The sequence below is a fragment of the Cervus elaphus genome, chromosome X, assembly GCF_910594005.1.
Source record: "Cervus elaphus chromosome X, mCerEla1.1, whole genome shotgun sequence".
Classification (NCBI taxonomy): domain Eukaryota; kingdom Metazoa; phylum Chordata; class Mammalia; order Artiodactyla; family Cervidae; genus Cervus; species Cervus elaphus.
The window spans coordinates 31,560,344-31,576,879 of NC_057848.1; the positions used below are offsets into that span (position 1 = coordinate 31,560,344).

Sequence of the window (16,536 nt, forward strand, 5' to 3'; positions counted from 1 at the left end):
CCAGCCGTGCAGTCATACCTTTCAATCCTAGCTCTCCAGGGAGGCCAGAGAAACCTGGAATTCCTTGGTCTCCTTTGGGCCCTTGAGGGCCAGGAATTCCAGGGAAGCCAGAGTCTCCAGGGTCGCCTTGATCTGAGGATGGTCCAGGGGGGCCTGGAGGCCCAGGGGGGCCTGGGCGGCCTAGGGATAAGATAGGAAGAGGGATGAGGGTAGGGGGCAGAGGAAGTGGCCACTGTGGAAGGCCTTGACATTGATAGGAAGCCAAAGCCCACTCCCAAGGCAGATAATGTCCCCTTGCCCTCTGTCGGGCCCCAATGCCCAGACCTTCCCAAACCCTTTTAGCAAAATGTAGCCCGTTCCAGTCCCCTGTGTCCCTGCAGGGGGAGGGATGTGAGGCTAGACTGTAGACAAGCTCTCCCTAAACTCTGGACAGAAGGTGATGGCCAGCCTTCTTTGCGCTTGCTGGCTTTACCTCGTTCTCCATCTAGGCCTGGTCGCCCAGGGTCGCCAGGCTGTCCTTCTATGACTGAAGGCAAGGAGAGGCCCAGCGCACCAGGGAGACCAGCGGTGCCCTGGAGACCTGGAAAACCTGCAAAGAATAAATAAAAGGGGCTGCAGGGGCTTTGTGTACCTAAGAGAGGGCCAGGCTCTCTCAGAGAAAATGAAAGTTCGTACAGAGAAAATGGAAGCCATTAGGTAGCAGCCAGAGCAGCCGAGGCCAGCAGAGGGCTCTTGTCCCTTGGCAGCCAGCGGCCCCAAACAGCTGACAGGGGCTCAGAGAGCCCCCACTGGCATTGAATTGGGATGAATAGAGCCTCAGAAAGTTCTAGCTCTCCAACTCGCTGGTAATGGAAATATGTTAAACAGATTTCCCCCAAATCAGGAAGAAAAGAAGGTATAACTGTAGCACCTGGAACTGAAGTTTCCTGAGGTGTTTTTAAACCTACTGTCCCTATTGTATAATGTTTCATTCAGTTAGCCAGTCTTGTCTGCTGCTGCTCAGAGAAGGTTATAGAAGGAGGTAGGGTGTAGCTCCTAACCAGTCAGAAGAGAACCTCACCTGCTCCAGCAGAATGGAGGTGGGAAGAGTGCTGAGACCCCTGGTGTCTTATCTGGCTATTTCTGGGTCTTCCAGGCAAGCTGGAAACCAGTTTTATAGGTGATTCATGATATTAGCTAAATGCTTTCTTAACTGCCTAAATCCCTTCCCCGTTTGTCCAAGGAAAATAGCCACTTACTGGCCTATGTACATATTTGCTCAAATTTCTGTTTGAACATGTTAGGTTCAAAACCAAAAAAATTTCAACAGATTATAGAAGATGTATATAATATGCATACATCAAAAACATAGAGTGATAATCTTGCTGGGAAAACATATCAAAGCCACATACACAAATGCAGAAATCTATTTTATTCTTGTAACATGGAAGAAGTGTATTTATTACTTTGGTATATTCTAGAAGATATTTAAATGAAGAGGAATTAATTCAAATTGATTGATAAACTGTTTTGCTGGTTGAGATTCTTGTTTGTGACAAGAAAATACCAAAATATTAATGTTGCATTTGATTGTTCTGACCAAAAAGCTGAAAATATTAATGTAGAATTTCTCATACTTTGCTAATAAATAGAAAATCCATGAAAACTTGTAAGGGAAGATGGCAGATTGGTTAATTTGGGCATCATTAACAGCTCATTGATTAATTGAATACTGATGAAATATAAAGGAGGAGAAACTAAATTTCAATAAGTCTCCAATTATTAGAAGTCTGGAAAAGAAACAAAGTAAAAACAAAAAGCAAAACTAGTCACAAAACCACATGGTACTACTTTTAGTTATGTCTTGATGAGTCTTTGAAGTAGTTTTCATTTTCACAAAGGTAAAAATCTGAAAAGAAAGACATACTGTATTTTTGTCCTGAAAATATATCTTCATATATCTATACATATATATGGGCTGAAATTATGCAAAACAAATAAACAAGACACCACAAATAGTAGAGTAAGTGTGGGCTAGGCACAGATTATAAAGTTTGTTTCCATGGCAATTTTTGCAGCCAACTTCTCTTTTTGAACTGTTTCTTGATTTTATAATTACACTAATATATTATTAAACGTGAAATAAAGGTACTACTGACCTCACATAGTTAAAAAAAAAAGCTCAAGTGTTTCTTTAAGAATTCTCATTCAGTGATCACATGATGAAAATGCAAGATGGCATATTTTCCAAACTTATTCCATTGTCACAGCCCTAAAAATAACCCCAAAATATACTAATGTGGCCTCTCAGTATATACTGCAAATATGGAAATAAATGGCATAATTTAATGTTATTTAGATAAATGTAATGTAGGGACAGGGTTTGCTCCTAGGAAATTTGCTAAGGGGTAAACTTTCAATAACCTCAGATATGCAGATGACACCACCCTTATGGCAGAAAGTGAAGAGGAACTAAAAAGCCTCTTGATGAAAGTGAAAGAGGAGAGTGAAAAAGTTGGCTTAAAGCTCAACATTCAGAAAACTAAGATCATGGCATCTGGTCCCATCACTTCATGGGAAATAGAGGGGGAAACAGTGGAAACAGTGTCAGACTTTATTTTTTGGGGCTCCAAAATCACTGTAGATGGTGACTGCAGCCATGAAATTAAAAGACGCTTACTCCGTGGAAGGAAAGTTATGACCAACCTAGACATCATATTAAAAAGCAGAGACATTACTTTGCCAACAAAGGTCCGTCTAGTCAAGGCTATGGTTTTTCCAGTGGTCATGTATGGATGTGAGAGTTGGACTGTGAAGAAAGCTGAGTGCCGAAGAATTGATGCTTTTGAACTGTGGTGTTGGAGAAGACTCTTGAGAGTCCCTTGGACTGCAAGGAGATCCAACCAGTCCATCCTAAAGGAGATCAGTCCTGGGTGTTCATTGGAAGGACTGATGCTGAAGCTGAAACTCCAATACTTTGGCCACCTGATGCGAAGAGTTGACTCATTGGAAAAGACTCTGATGCAGGGAGGGATTGGGGGCAGGAGGAGAAGGGGATGACAGAGGATGAGATGGATGGCATCACTGACTCGATGGACATGAGTTTGAGTAAAATCCAGGAGTTTGTGATGGACAGGGAGGCCTGGCATGCTTCAATTCATGGGGTCACAAAGAGTCGGACACGACTGAGTGACTGAACTGAACTGAACTGAACTGAAACCTTCGTTATACGTTGATTTCTATAATCAAATTAGAGATTCAGTTCCTGTTGGGGGATATGATATTTGAACAAATTCTTTTAATTAGATATTGAGAAGAAGAGAAGGATATTTATAAAGCATATGTAAAATATCATCTAGATAGAATGAACATCTGTGTTCCAACCACCCAATTTAAGGAAAAGAAGATAGCAATACCTTTGAATTTTTTTCTTTCCTGGCTTTTTTAAGTTTATTTTTAATTGGAGGATAATTGCTTTACAATGTTGCGTTGGTATCTGCCATACATCAACATGAATCAGGTATACATAAGTCCTCTCCCTCTTGAACCTCCCTCCCACCCCATCACATCCCTCTAGGTTGTTCTTTTCACACCCTTTACAGATTTCACCATCTTCCCTCCCTCCCAGAGGCAACCAGTCCTGAGGTTTGTGTTCATCATTCCCTTTTCATCACAGTTTGAATATCCATGCATATTTGCATCCCTAAACAACATATTGTTTGGAATCACACTAAACATATTCCTTTGCAACTTCCCCTTTCTCCCCCTTCAAGATTATGCACCTGAAATGTATCCATCTTGACATGTGCTGTTTACTACATTTGTATTTGTGGTTTTATTACCTCAGATAGCCAAAGACAATGAATAATGTAATGACCAGGAATTCATAGTCAAGATTTAAAAACAGAAAAGGCATCATGCCTGTGCTTCCACCCAGGACCCAGACCTTTCTCTATCTCCTGCCAAAGAAGCCACAAAGCCTCCCTTCCTAAGCCCTCACTTCTGGAGAAACTGCTGGCTTTCAGAAAAGTACAGGTTGGTCCAGACAAAGGAAAGAGTAAACACAGAGACAGCAGATACCCCAACATAAAATGCAGCTGGAAATGAATTAATGCATGAATATAGTTCCTGGAAAACCTACGCCCATTATACAAACATGCACATAAATGCACATCATTATGTGGTGGGACATCAGGCCCCAGAACTATGAGGAACAGAACATTTTGCAAACATTATTTCCCCAGGTAACATGTGATAGTAGAATGGCCAATGTTTCTTGACCAGCTACTATGTGCCATGCTAAGGTGTAAGTTGCTTAGTTGCTTAGTCATGTCTGACTCTTTTGTGACCCCATGGACTGAAGCCTGCCAGGCTCCTCTGTCATGGGATTTCCCAGGCAAGAATACTGAAGTGGGTCGCCATTTCCTTCTCCAGAGGATCTTCCTGACCCAGGGTCAGACCCAGGATTCCTGCATTGCAGGCAGATTCTTTACCACCTGAGCCACCAGGGAAGCTGCCATGCACTGTGCTAGGTGCTTCCATATGTATTACCTCGCTCTTCATTGATGTCTCACCAAATATATAGAGTAGATTCTCTTATTCACATTTTATAGAAAAGGAAACCTGTGGGTTCCTTTGGGATGGAGGGGTGAGTAACTTCCTTGTTCAAGGTCATGTAGCTAGTGAGAGGGAGAGCTGGGATTTGAATCCAGTAGTCTGACTTCAGAGCCCTTGCTCTCAGCTATGATGCTACGTGAAATTCATGTCTTGTTCTACATTGAGTGGGAGGTATATGCATCTCTAGAACATTTCTAAGGAGAGTTAAAGAATCAGAATTCATTCTCATTATTTGAGAGGTGGGGGAAGTGAAAAAAGTGAAAGGGAAAGTCACTCAGTTGTGTCTGATTCTCTGTGACCCATGGACTCTAGCCCACCAGGCTCCTCTGTCCATGGAATTCTCCAGGCAAGAATACTGGAGTGGGTAGCTATGCCCATCTCCAGGGGATCTTCCTGACCCAGGGATTGATCCCAGGTCTCTTCATTGGAGGCAGATTCTTTACTGTCTGAGCCACCAGGTAAGCCCGAGAAGTAGGGGAAGGGAGACTCAGAAAGGGACTTCAGACTATGTGATGAGTCAGGGGCTGAGATTAAGGTGAAATCTGACTTCTAGTAAACCCAGTAAATCCTAACCAACTGCTTGCTGTGTAACTGTCCTAGGGGGATATTTATCCTCTTAGTCTTGGGTTCCTTCCAGCAGCCACACTGTCTTCTCAGGGCCCCGTGACTGCCAACTGCCCTGGACACCAAGGGATTTCCGGTAAACCTCTTGCTAAGTGGACAAGCCCAGTCCCTCAGGACCATTAAAACCAGACTCTGACAAAGTGAGAAAGAGAGGCCCTATGGTTAATAAGGGAGAACTGGAGGGAAGCTGGAAGCTAGAGAGGACTCACTGAACTGCTCTCTGACACCCCTTCCTGGGAAAGCCTGAGGTGGAGCCTACCCTCTTTTTGTCAGTAGTTGGGTTCTGAAATCCCCAGAGATGTTAAAAACATGTACAACTCATCCCTGAGAGCCACATGACCCCAAGGAACCCCAACCCTCCCAGCCAAGTGTGACTGGGGTTCACTTACCTTGACTACCTTTGGGTCCTCTTATACCTGGCTTTCCTGGGGCTCCGATGCCAATTCCTGGAGAACCTTTTTCCCCTTTGGGACCAGGCAAGCCAGCTGGCCCAGGCACACCAGCTATACTAGGTCCTAGGAGGAGATACAGAGAGATGTGGGGACACAACTCAGTGGGGGTGAGGCCCTTGTGCCCAGCTCACTTGCAGGGAGTCTGCCTCACAGACACCAGAGGCTGAGGGCTGAAATGATAGGGAGGAGAGCTGATGCAGGTAGAAGGACAAACCCCATTCAACTTCCTATCCCTCCTCCCCCTACACATACACATACACATCAAGGCATCCCCAACTGGGGGCTGGCAAGGACGTCTAGAGGGCTTCCCTGATAGCTCAGTTGGTAAAGAATCTCCTGCAATGCAGGAGACCCTGGTTCAACTCCTGGAGAAGGGATAGGCTACCCACTCCAGTATCCTTGGGCTTCCCTTGTGGCTCAGCCAGTAAGAATCTGCCTGCAATGTGGGGGACCTGGGTTCAATCCCTGGGTTGGGAAGATCCTCTGGAGAAGGGAAAGACTACCCACTCCAGTAAATAAGGTAATTCAGGTATAATATTTAGCACAATGCTCAATAAATGTTAACCAAATTTATATAAAACTCTAATCCAGCCACCTCTAACCACTGTTTTGGGCTTCTCTTGTGGCTCAGCCGGTAAAGACTCCACCTGCAATGTGGGAGACCTGGGTTTGATCCCTGTGTTGGCAAGATCCTCTGGAGAAGGGAAAAGCTACCCACTCCAGTATTCTGGCCTGAAGAATTCCATGAACTGTATAAGGCCATGGGGTTGCAAAGAGTCGGACACGACCGAGCGACTTTCACTCACTCACACTAAGGACATCTAGGAGTCTAAGGAAATGGGATACATTGTGGCCTAGAACTCAAGATCAGCCCCATCAGGCTTCTGGAAGAGTTGGTGTTCTCCTCCTTGCCTTACAAGGTCTTGCTTACCTGGAGTTCCATGGGTTCCCTTGGTTCCCGGAAGCCCATTCAGTCCATGTAAACCTGGAAGTCCAGGGAAACCTGAGGGGAGAGAAGATCAGAAATGGTTCCAGCAACTCTGAATCATGAAGAGTCAGTAAAAGGTCCTGCCCCCAAGGGCACTGCAAAGTCCTCATTTCAAAGGTCCTGGGCATTCTTTTTTTTTTTTTTTTCCATTTATTTTTATTAGTTGGCAGCTAATTACTTTACATTATTGTAGTGGTTTTTGCCATACATTGACATGAATCAGCCACAGATTTACATGTGTTCCCCATCCCAATTCCCCCTCCCGCCTCCCTCTCCATCCCATCTCTCTGGGTCTTCCCAGTGCACCAGCCCAGAGCACTTGTCTCATGCATCCTACCTGGGCTGGTGATCTGTTTCACCCTTGATAGTATACTTGTTTCAATGCTATTCTGTCAGAACATCCCACCCTCACCTTCTCCCACAGAGTCTAAAAGTCTGTTCTGTACATCTGTGTCTCTTTTTCTGTTTTATCGTTACCATCTTTTTAAATTCCATATATATGTGTTAGTATGCTGTATTGGTCTTTATCTTTCTGGCTTACTTCACTCTGTATAATGGGCATTCTTGAAGCATTAATTAATGCCCTAAGGGAGACTGGACCACCCCTAGTCTCCACCTTCTACCCTAAGTGTTTCTGCCTCTCATTAGAGACCAGTATAGCTTGAAGAGGGCCTCCCAGGTGGCGTTAGTGGCAAAGAGCCTGCCTGCCGATTCAGGAGACCTAAGAGACAAGGGTTTGATCCCTGGATTGGGAAGATCCTCTGAAGGAGGGCATGGCAACCCACTCCAGTATTCTTGCCTGGAGAATCACTATGGACAGAGGAGCCTGGCGGGCTACAGTCCAAGGGGTTGCAAAGAGTCGGACTTGACTGAGCGACTGAACATGCATGCACACATAGCTTTAAGAGCAGTGCTGTGCTGCGCTAAGTCACTTTAGTCATGTCCAACTCTTTGCAACCCTGTGGACTGTAGCCCGCCAGGCTCCTCTGTCCATGGGATTCTCCAGGCAAGAATACTGGAGTGGGTTGCCATGTCCTCCTCCAGGATGGTAGATAATTATGTAACTTCAAGAAGAACTCAGAGCGGCAATGCCAAGACCTTGAACTGTCAGCTCCCAGAGACTTGCTGCCCAATCTCTCAGTCAGGGAAAGGCTACCTATGCCAGGGCGATGACCTTCCATCCTAACTCTGCTCTCCATGGACCCCATGTTCTCCTGTTTCCACTCATGCCCGCCCTCCTTTCTTCCTCCTTTCCTGTTACCTCTCATGCAGCTCAGTCAATGACTCCCCTGGATATGGCTTAACTCCAACTAGGGTCTCCTAATAAAAAGTAGTTACTATCCTTTTTTGAGGGAAGGACCCTTTTCCCCACTGCCACTCCCTAATACACATACCTTTGGTTCCTATTAGGCCAGGGGGCCCCAGGGGCCCAGTTGCCCCTGGGTGGCCTGGAGAACCTGGAAGCCCTGGATTTCCTCTCATGCCTGCAACTCCGGGGAGTCCTAAGAATGAAAAAAAGGCAGAAATTCAGAAGGAGTCTTGACATGACACTGATCCAAACTTTTTCAGAATAAAGTTGTCATGTGTCATGGTACCTAGGAAGCCAGGAAGGCCAACATCTCCAGAAATACCAACTTTCCCATCTTCACCTTTGTTTCCTGGGAAACCCACATCACCAACTGGTCCGTCTTTTCCTTTCACACCTACAAAATCAAGAAAAATGCTGAGTGATCAGGGTATAGTTAAGGGAGTATGTTCCTCCACAGGAGGTGGGGGTGGGAGCAGGAAGATGAAGCCATTTTGAGCCGCCATGGCAGCTGGATCCAATGAAGAAACTCTGAAAAGTATTGTGGCAGCTGTCTTCATACTTGAAAGGTGTCGCCCAACTGAAAGGGCATGGCAACCTACTCTAGTATTCTTGCCTGGAGAATCCCATTGACAGAGGAGCCTGGTGGGCTACAGTCCATGGGGTCGCACAGAGTCGGACATGACTGAAGCAACTTAGCATGCACACACAACCAACTGAAAAAGTAAGTAAACTTGTTCTGAGTGTTCCCAGAAGTAGGAGTGATAGGTGGAAAGGTTCGAGAAGTAGTTGGATAAGTATAAATTAATGGAGTGGACACCATTATCCTAAAGGTCTTAGACTATCCTGTAAGTCTGTGAGTCTTGAAGAAAAAGTAGGCTGGTTTGCTTGGGGAAACTGTTGACTGCCTCTGAGTGGATACATGTCAGGTAGGGATTTTTCTGCACTGGACAGAAGTTGCAGAACTTAGGTTTGGCCTCCAAAATTCCTTCCAATGCTCAGTTTTGAGGAGTCTGTGAAACGTAGGAGACAAAAGTACAGCAGCCTTACCTTTGAAACCAGACTCCCCAGGTTGTCCCTTGGGTCCTGGCCTACCAGAAATTCCAGGTGTCTGGCCTTGATCTCCTGGGGATATCAAGATATTGTTTAAGTCTTCAGGAAAAGGTAGAGCTCAATTTGCAGCAAATAGATTTTTTTTTTTTTTTAAGAAACAAACGTTTTTGTATTGGGGTATAGCAAAAAGATCTCTTGAAGGAAAAATCATGGCCAGAGAAACTCCTTGACACAATTACCCATTGGGTAAAATGTTTTGCTTTTATGCTGCAATTCAGGGCTGGGATGCTACCGGGCAGCATATCTCCACTGGGAAACACATCACCAGGCTTGGTATGGGCAGAGAAGATGATAGGAGGAGCCCTAAAATATTATCCGAAGAGGAGACTGTCTAAAGCTGAGGGTGTCCTCTGCTGCTGAGTCTGGAAGGCAGGTGGGTCAAACCACTGCTTGTCGCCTATCTTTGACTAACAAAGATTGCAAAGGGGATTTGGCCAAATTTTCATTTTCCTGTAAACACAAAGTCTCCCCCAAGAGCCCTGGGCCTGTTAGAAATCCACCTTGCTCTGGAAAAACAGTAAAAGGGGAAATGTTCCTTATCTTTTTTTAATGAAAGAATTTTTAAAATTTATAATTGGAGGATAATTTGCTTTACAATGTTGTGTTGGTTTCTGCCATACAATAATGTGAATCAATCATAAGTATAACATATATCCCCTCCCTCTTGAATCTCCCTCCCACCCACCTCCTCATCCCACCCCTCTAGGTTGTCACAGAGCACCGGGTTGAGCTCCCTGTGTTATTCAGCAACTTCCCACTAGCTAGCTATTTTACATATGGTAATGTATATGTTTCATTGCTACTCTCTCAATTCGTCCCACCTTCTCCTTCCCCTGCTGTCTCCATAAGTCCATTCTCTACGTCTGTGTCTCTATTCCCACCCTGCAAATAGGTTAATCAATACCATCTTCCTAGATTCCATATATATGCATTAATATACTGGGCACATACCCTGAGAACACCATAATTTAAAAAGACACATGCACCCCCATGTTCATTGCTGCACTATTTACAATAGTCAGGATGTGGAAGCAACCTAGATATCCATTGACTGATAAATGGATAAAGAAGATATGGTACATATATACAATGGAATATTATTCAGCCATAAAAAGGAATGAATTTGAGTCAGTTGTAGTGAGGTGGATGAACCTAGAGCCAGTTATACAGAGTGAAGTAAGCTCCTTACCTTTTAAACCTGGGAGACCAGATGCTCCTGGTAGCCCGGGAGCTCCACTGAGACCCTGTGAACCCTTCAAAGCAATACAGAAATCAGTATTTCTGCTTAGCATTCAGGACCTCCCATCATTTCTTCCCCCTCCCTTCCCTGAGCCACTGCTTGAGACCTGTCCATTGCATACTCTGTGCAGGTATGGAGAGGAGGGGGGCATCCTGCAGAGGGGAAAGTGATGTGCAAGGGGAGAAATGCATATTTATGCTAATAGGGGAAGAATTTGATCTGCAGATTAACCCTGGTCTTGTCATTCATAACTTCCTAGTGCCTAACAAAATTGGTATCATGGGAAATCAAGGTGTGGATGTTCTAGCAAATCTCTTAGAAAATACAGAACCTAAAAGTCAGTCCAGAAATTTGATTCACTCTACATACAGTTGGCTATCACCACCCATGCCAAAGCCATGACGGACGAGAACAAGTGTGGCCTTGCCATGTGGAGCTAGGCCTCTGCCACAGATTCTGCAAGGAATGTGGAGTCTTCCTGCCACTAGGTAGTGGGCTGTATGCAGGCAGGTACTGGAGTCTGAATTTGGTCTAATATTCCCATGATTTTCACAAGAAAAATTGTCTTCACTGGCTAATGTCCAACAGACTGAGTCTGAGAAGCAGGCATGTTGGCTGCAATTGGCCCAGTTCCTCCCCTGGCATCTGGTATGGTTTGGGTTTGAGATGTACCCAGTAAGGACACATGCTACCCAGGACCTTGGGTGGCAGTCTGATTTGGGTCACTTAGCTCCCTAGACCATGACCACGACACCCCCCATTCACATGGTGTTTTCTGTGCATCACAATATCTACTCATTCAGAGCCCCTGCTTATGCTGGGACCCCTCCCAGAATGCCTTCCCACTTTGATTGCATCCTTCCTATTATGTAAGTAGCAGGTTGAGAATTGTTTCTTTTGCAATTGCTTCAGGTATGTGTATATGTGTGTGTTTTCCCTCCATCAGCTGGACTGATACTTTTAAAGGACAGGGACTATGCCTGCAGGGAACACAGGTGTCCTGTGATCCAATTTATTTAGTCCCTTCAGTACTATTGTTGCTACTATTTATTCAGAGTCTGCCATGTACCAAATACAATGCTTTATACATACCTGCTCCCTTAACCATCACTATGGGCTGAAGAAAGTTTGAATACTATTGCCATTTTGAACAGATGAGAAAAGTAAGTCTCCAGCAAGTGGAGTGATATGCCCCAAATCACAGAGCTAATGAGTGATGGAGTGGAGAATCAAGCCTACGCCTGTCTCATTGCTAACTACCCTACCACCCTGCTTTTTAAAAATCCAGGAAAAAAAATACTGACTTTGATTCTTTGCCAGTTGTTGCCTAGAGGCAACAAAGACCTTTCTGAAATCAAAACATCAAATAGTCTGTACTGAATTCTTCTGATGTGCCAAACTCAACATGGGATGCTGGTGGTGGGATGCAGACAAAAAAACCAAGCAAGGCTTGCTCTCAAGTCCTAACGATCTCATTGAGGAGATCAGACCCAGGCAGAACCAACCAGGATCAGTGGAAGTAGGCAGTGGATGTAGGGTTCCAGCAGGGTGGGAGCTCAGGGACTCCTGGAGGTGGGGGGTGCCTGGCTGGGGCCTGAAGGACCAGCAGGTCGTCAGCAATTGCAAGGAGGATGCTCTGCCATGTGAGGGAGATAGTGTGAACAAAGGCCCGGAAGAGGGGATGTTCGGGAACAAGTGAGAAGACCTGGCTAACTCAAGGAGGTGCCTTGTTGGGGTTAGCTCAGGGAGGACATGGGAAGTGGGCTGAGATCAGAAAGGTGGGCAATAGGGGCCCATCCCCCTGCTATCAAGGCTGTTCCCTGGTGGGGAGACAAAGATCTGGGCCCACTTACACTTTCTCCTGGAATTCCTGGGAAACCTGTGATTCCAGGGAGCCCCTTCAGGCCGGGTAAGCCCCGTAGTCCTATGGAGCCAGGGGAGCCTGGTCTCCCACTAAGTCCCTTGATGAGGCTGGGGAAGCCAGGAGCTCCAGGCAAGCCTGGTGGCCCGGGGTGGCCAGCCTCTCCTTTGTCACCTGGGAAAGAAGCAGAAGTCTTGGGGAAACACTCTGGGCAAGAGAAAATCTGTTCCCCAAGCAGCAGGTGCCCTGGGTCACAGGTAGGCAAAGGGAAAGCTTGGGGACAGTTAGCTGGGGGTGGGATGGGGGTAGGAGGAGGTGCCTTTGGCCTTATAGGGCACCAGCCAGGGCCACCCCAGCTTCCTCAGTGGGAAAGCCGCTCTGTGCCCACCCCCCACTATCTGCCTGGCCCCTCCAGGGGTACAGCCACCTGTGGTTCAAAAATTGAGTTCCACAGGGGCGGTGCAAATACTCCAGATACTCCTCAGGCCCAGGAAAGGCGGCCTCTGTGCCCCTTCCCGCCAACCACTGGCACCCACACTGCTGCTCTGAGGGTTTTTCTACTGTGGGGACTTTTTTCAGTAAAGAAGTTGAGTTTGGTCATGAAAACTGTCTTGGGTTTTTCTTCTTCCCATTCCCTGCCCCAGTACCTCTGGGTCCGGGAAATCCAATGGCTCCAGCTGAGCCCTGAGAACCTTTGTCTCCTTTGAAGCGGAGGTTCAGCATTGGAGGTCGATGACTGGGTATCCCAAAGAGGCCTGGTTCACCTCTGTCTCCTGCAGGGATGGAGGTCATGAGGCCGCATGAGGGGGGCTTAGACACAGGGTAAGCATGTCATATCAGCTCTTTCATATCAGCTCTTCCCGCACCACTCCAGGGCCCTTTCTGGGTTCTTCCAGCTTCTTTCCTGCCCCTGTTTCCCCAACTTTGCATTAACGGGCACACCCTCTTCTTGGACAAGCCCAAGATCCTACAATTTTAGACCCTACTCAAAACCCTTCTCCATTAAGCATCTGGGAATGAGTGTCAAGGCCCCTTAACATGCTGTGGTAATGCAGAGTGATTGAGGTCTCTGGGTTTAAAAGGATTTCATTGGGAAACCTCAAATCTTACTATCTAACCCGAGGTTGGTACAAGCCATCTGGATGACAAAGTGGATAAATAAAATGTACCTTGGGAAGCATGGGTGGCAATTCCTGAACTGGATTCCCCAGCTCACCTTTTTCACCAGGGCTACCAGCCCATCCAGATGGCCCCACTCTTCCTGTTGACCCAGGAATTCCCTTTAATCCACTTGCTCCAGGAATACCAGGGAGACCTGGAATCCCTGGAAAACCTGTCAGTCCAACAGACCCCTTCTCACCTGTTGAGAAACAAGAAATTCTATTATTATCCCTGTTTGACATACAAGGAAATGGATGATCAGAGAGGTTAATTAACTCACCCAAAGTCACACAGCTAGAAAGTTGCAGAGGAGAGATTCAAACCCAAGTTTCTCTAACTCTAAACCCCAAGCTCTTAGTACATGTTATGCTACTTCCCTGAATAGGGACATGGAACTAAGTACCAGGAAGGAAAGAAGAGCTGGGCACTTCTCTTATGATTTGTCAAGTTAGAGCTCATGTGTAGCACAGAGAAAAAAAAAATAAACTTAGGCCCAGGAGGCAGAGAGATGAAATCTAGCCTGGTGCTGTTGCTAACCAATTGTGTGACCTTGAACCAGTTACTTCCCTTCCTGCCCAACTCCTGGTGTTTAGTAGAATAATTACAGGAAGTGAGGGCCATCAGGCTGTATGCAGGGTTCATGCAAATGAGTAAACCTGGTGTGGCTGTTCCTGTCCTGGGCTTTCCAGCTCAAGCTATTCAGCCCAGTGTTCCACCCAGCAGTCAGGGAAAGTGACTTGCTGTGGGTGGGAGTCCTCCTTTAGCACTTATCTTCTCCTACTGTGGAAGTGTTAGTTGCCCAGTGTCTGACTCTGCGACTCCATGGACTGTAGCCCACCAGGTTCCTCTGTCCCTGGGATTCTCCAGGAAGAATACTGGAGTGGGTTGCCATGCCCTCCTCCAGGTGATCGTCCCAACCCAGGGATCGAAAAGGGGCCTCCTGCATAGGCAGGCAGATTTTTTACTGTCTCAGCCACCAGGGAAGCCCTGTTCACCTCCCTCCCCATCCCCCTTTCCTAGGCAGAGAGGAGGGAGGAGGCAAGTTGGGCACCCACTGGTGCCTTCCTGATCACTTTACTTACCCTTCGGACCTGGCAGGCCTGGCAACCCAGTGGCCCCTGGCAAGCCTGAGTTCCCCAGGAAGCCAATTGGCCCTGGTGGTCCCGGAAGTCCTTTCAGCCCAGGCAGGCCTCTCTTTCCAGCTGATGCAGGGAGACCTATCTCGCCTCTTGGACCTTTCTTTCCAGGATGTCCTGAATCAGCACAGGAGAGAATACATGATGGCTGTCAAGTGAGACTATCCAGATCTGGGCCACTGCCCATTCCCCTGACTTCTGGTTGGTTGACTTGTTGGGGTTTGTAAACGGCCTTTGAACAATGGGCTGTGCAGGCTACTAACAGGCAGAGTTGTTTTTAGTTGGCTGACGCATAGCACTTATTACCCAGGGTGTCCCGCCAGGGGCTACCTTTACCAGCATGGCACTATAGCTGGCAGGGCGGATGAGCAAACCCCTTCTGATGGATGACAACTCTTCTCCCTTTATGAATGTGGTTCATACTTTAGCCTCTGAATGGAGCTCTAGGAAGCCAGGGTGGCAAGTGGACTCTAGTTTCCTGGTACTTCCAGCATGAATCAGTCCACAATGGTTGTTTCCTGAGCCAACCAGTGAAGTAGAGGTTAAAGCCCAACAATTGTTTCAGCCTCCCAGGGAGTCATGGATCAGGGCTGCCCTTTTAATCCCTCATGCAAGCAGTTAAGTCAGCCAGTTCCTTGGCATTAGAGTTGAAAGACCCCCTAGTGCCAAGTACTGTAGGAATTCCCAAGGCCCATCTGGTCTCCTAGGTATTCTGAGACTTCTTTCACTGGGCTTTTAGTTGCTCAATGGGATTAACCTCTTGAGCTGCTGCCAAAGTGGAATGTTCAGGTACAAAGCAAGGAAATTAAAAAATCAAAGGATCAAATCAGTGATGACAGAGGTATTTGGGCCCCCAAGGACCTAAATGAATGGCTGGTTTGGTTTTCTATGGATTGAAAAGCATCATGTAGCTAGGAGCCCCAGGATTCTAATGGGAGGCTGTGAAGGGGATTCCACAACAAGGGAAGGAAATTCAATGGGGGCCAACCCCGCAGTATGAGTTCAGGGACCCCTGGCTTTACCAGGTTGTAATGTATAGTAAGATAATTCCCTGAGAGGCCAAGCTGGTGGGGGTGTTAGTCTGTGAGCTTGGGTGCTGTTTTCTCATCTGGACAGCCTATGTGAAGCCCCCAGAAACACACAACCACAAAGAGGATTAAAAAAGATATTAATAGTTGTATACAAACTCAACTTCAGTCACATGGCCAGGAGTCAGGGGTGAAAAGGGTGGTGTGTGAAAAAGGCAAGCTGCAAACACTAGGCTGGAACCAGAAGCTGCCATGCCCCACTGTGGAGTGAAAGACACTTTGGCTCTGGATCCTCAGAGACCTGCTGGCTCAAGAGGCCAGCTGCCAGGGTTGGTGGGGCAGGGGGTTGTGGGTGGGTGGGCAGAGGCCATGGGGGAGGGGCGAGGAGTGCTCATATTTGAGGGTCACTTTTTGGAGGCTAAACTGGTTCAACCTGGCACCATGGGGGGCTTGAGATGTGAAACTCAGGTTAGACAACTCATTCTCCTTCTCAGTCTGACCCTGTCACACTGCTGTTACTGCCCCTCAGGGTGCCAGGGCCCCGGGGCCCAGCTTAAGTCTGTCAAGTTGGGGCTGTTCCTCTGAAGGACCTACCTGAAATGCCTGGAAAGCCTGGGGGTCCGCGGAGCCCGGGTTTGCCCTTGATGCCAAATAGACCACTAGGGCCTGGGGGGCCTGGCTGACCCACGCGGCCTGGTATTCCAGGGCTGCCCTGCTCACCTTTGGGGCCGAGCAAGCCCGAATTCCCAAGCAAACCTAAGGAAAGGAAGAGGCAGATGATCACAGCCTGGATTGATAGCAGGGACCGCTCATCAAACCACCTTCCAGAAGAGCCCAGCCCCGGGATGCCTCCGACATGCCACTGTCTCATCAGTTCCAGCCTTGCTGCTAATTATGGGCTTTGCAAGAAACCTGACTATGGATTCTAGATATTTCTAGAATTACTGAGATAGGAGAATGGACTCAGGTGATTTAAGAAAGGCAGGGAGAGACCACAATGACTTTTTATTTCAAGCCCCTAGTTCATCCAT

At 47.0% G+C, this 16,536-nt stretch overlaps 1 protein-coding gene across 2 annotated transcripts in view; it reads right to left on the reverse strand.

Moving 5' to 3' along the window:
- The window catches only part of COL4A6 (collagen type IV alpha 6 chain), a 325,810-nt gene that overhangs the window by 7,331 nt on the left and 301,943 nt on the right, over positions 1-16,536 (reverse strand). For both annotated transcript variants that reach the window (XM_043895351.1, XM_043895350.1), the window contains 13 exons: positions 16,100-16,261; positions 14,424-14,594; positions 13,397-13,540; positions 12,828-12,953; positions 12,173-12,354; positions 10,269-10,332; positions 9,017-9,091; positions 8,256-8,363; positions 8,055-8,162; positions 6,604-6,675; positions 5,610-5,735; positions 473-589; positions 19-180 (listed from right to left, as the gene is read on the reverse strand). In XM_043895351.1, the coding sequence (XP_043751286.1) occupies positions 19-180; positions 473-589; positions 5,610-5,735; positions 6,604-6,675; positions 8,055-8,162; positions 8,256-8,363; positions 9,017-9,091; positions 10,269-10,332; positions 12,173-12,354; positions 12,828-12,953; positions 13,397-13,540; positions 14,424-14,594; positions 16,100-16,261 (1,617 nt within the window). The remainder of the gene's footprint in view (positions 1-18; positions 181-472; positions 590-5,609; positions 5,736-6,603; positions 6,676-8,054; positions 8,163-8,255; positions 8,364-9,016; positions 9,092-10,268; positions 10,333-12,172; positions 12,355-12,827; positions 12,954-13,396; positions 13,541-14,423; positions 14,595-16,099; positions 16,262-16,536) is intronic.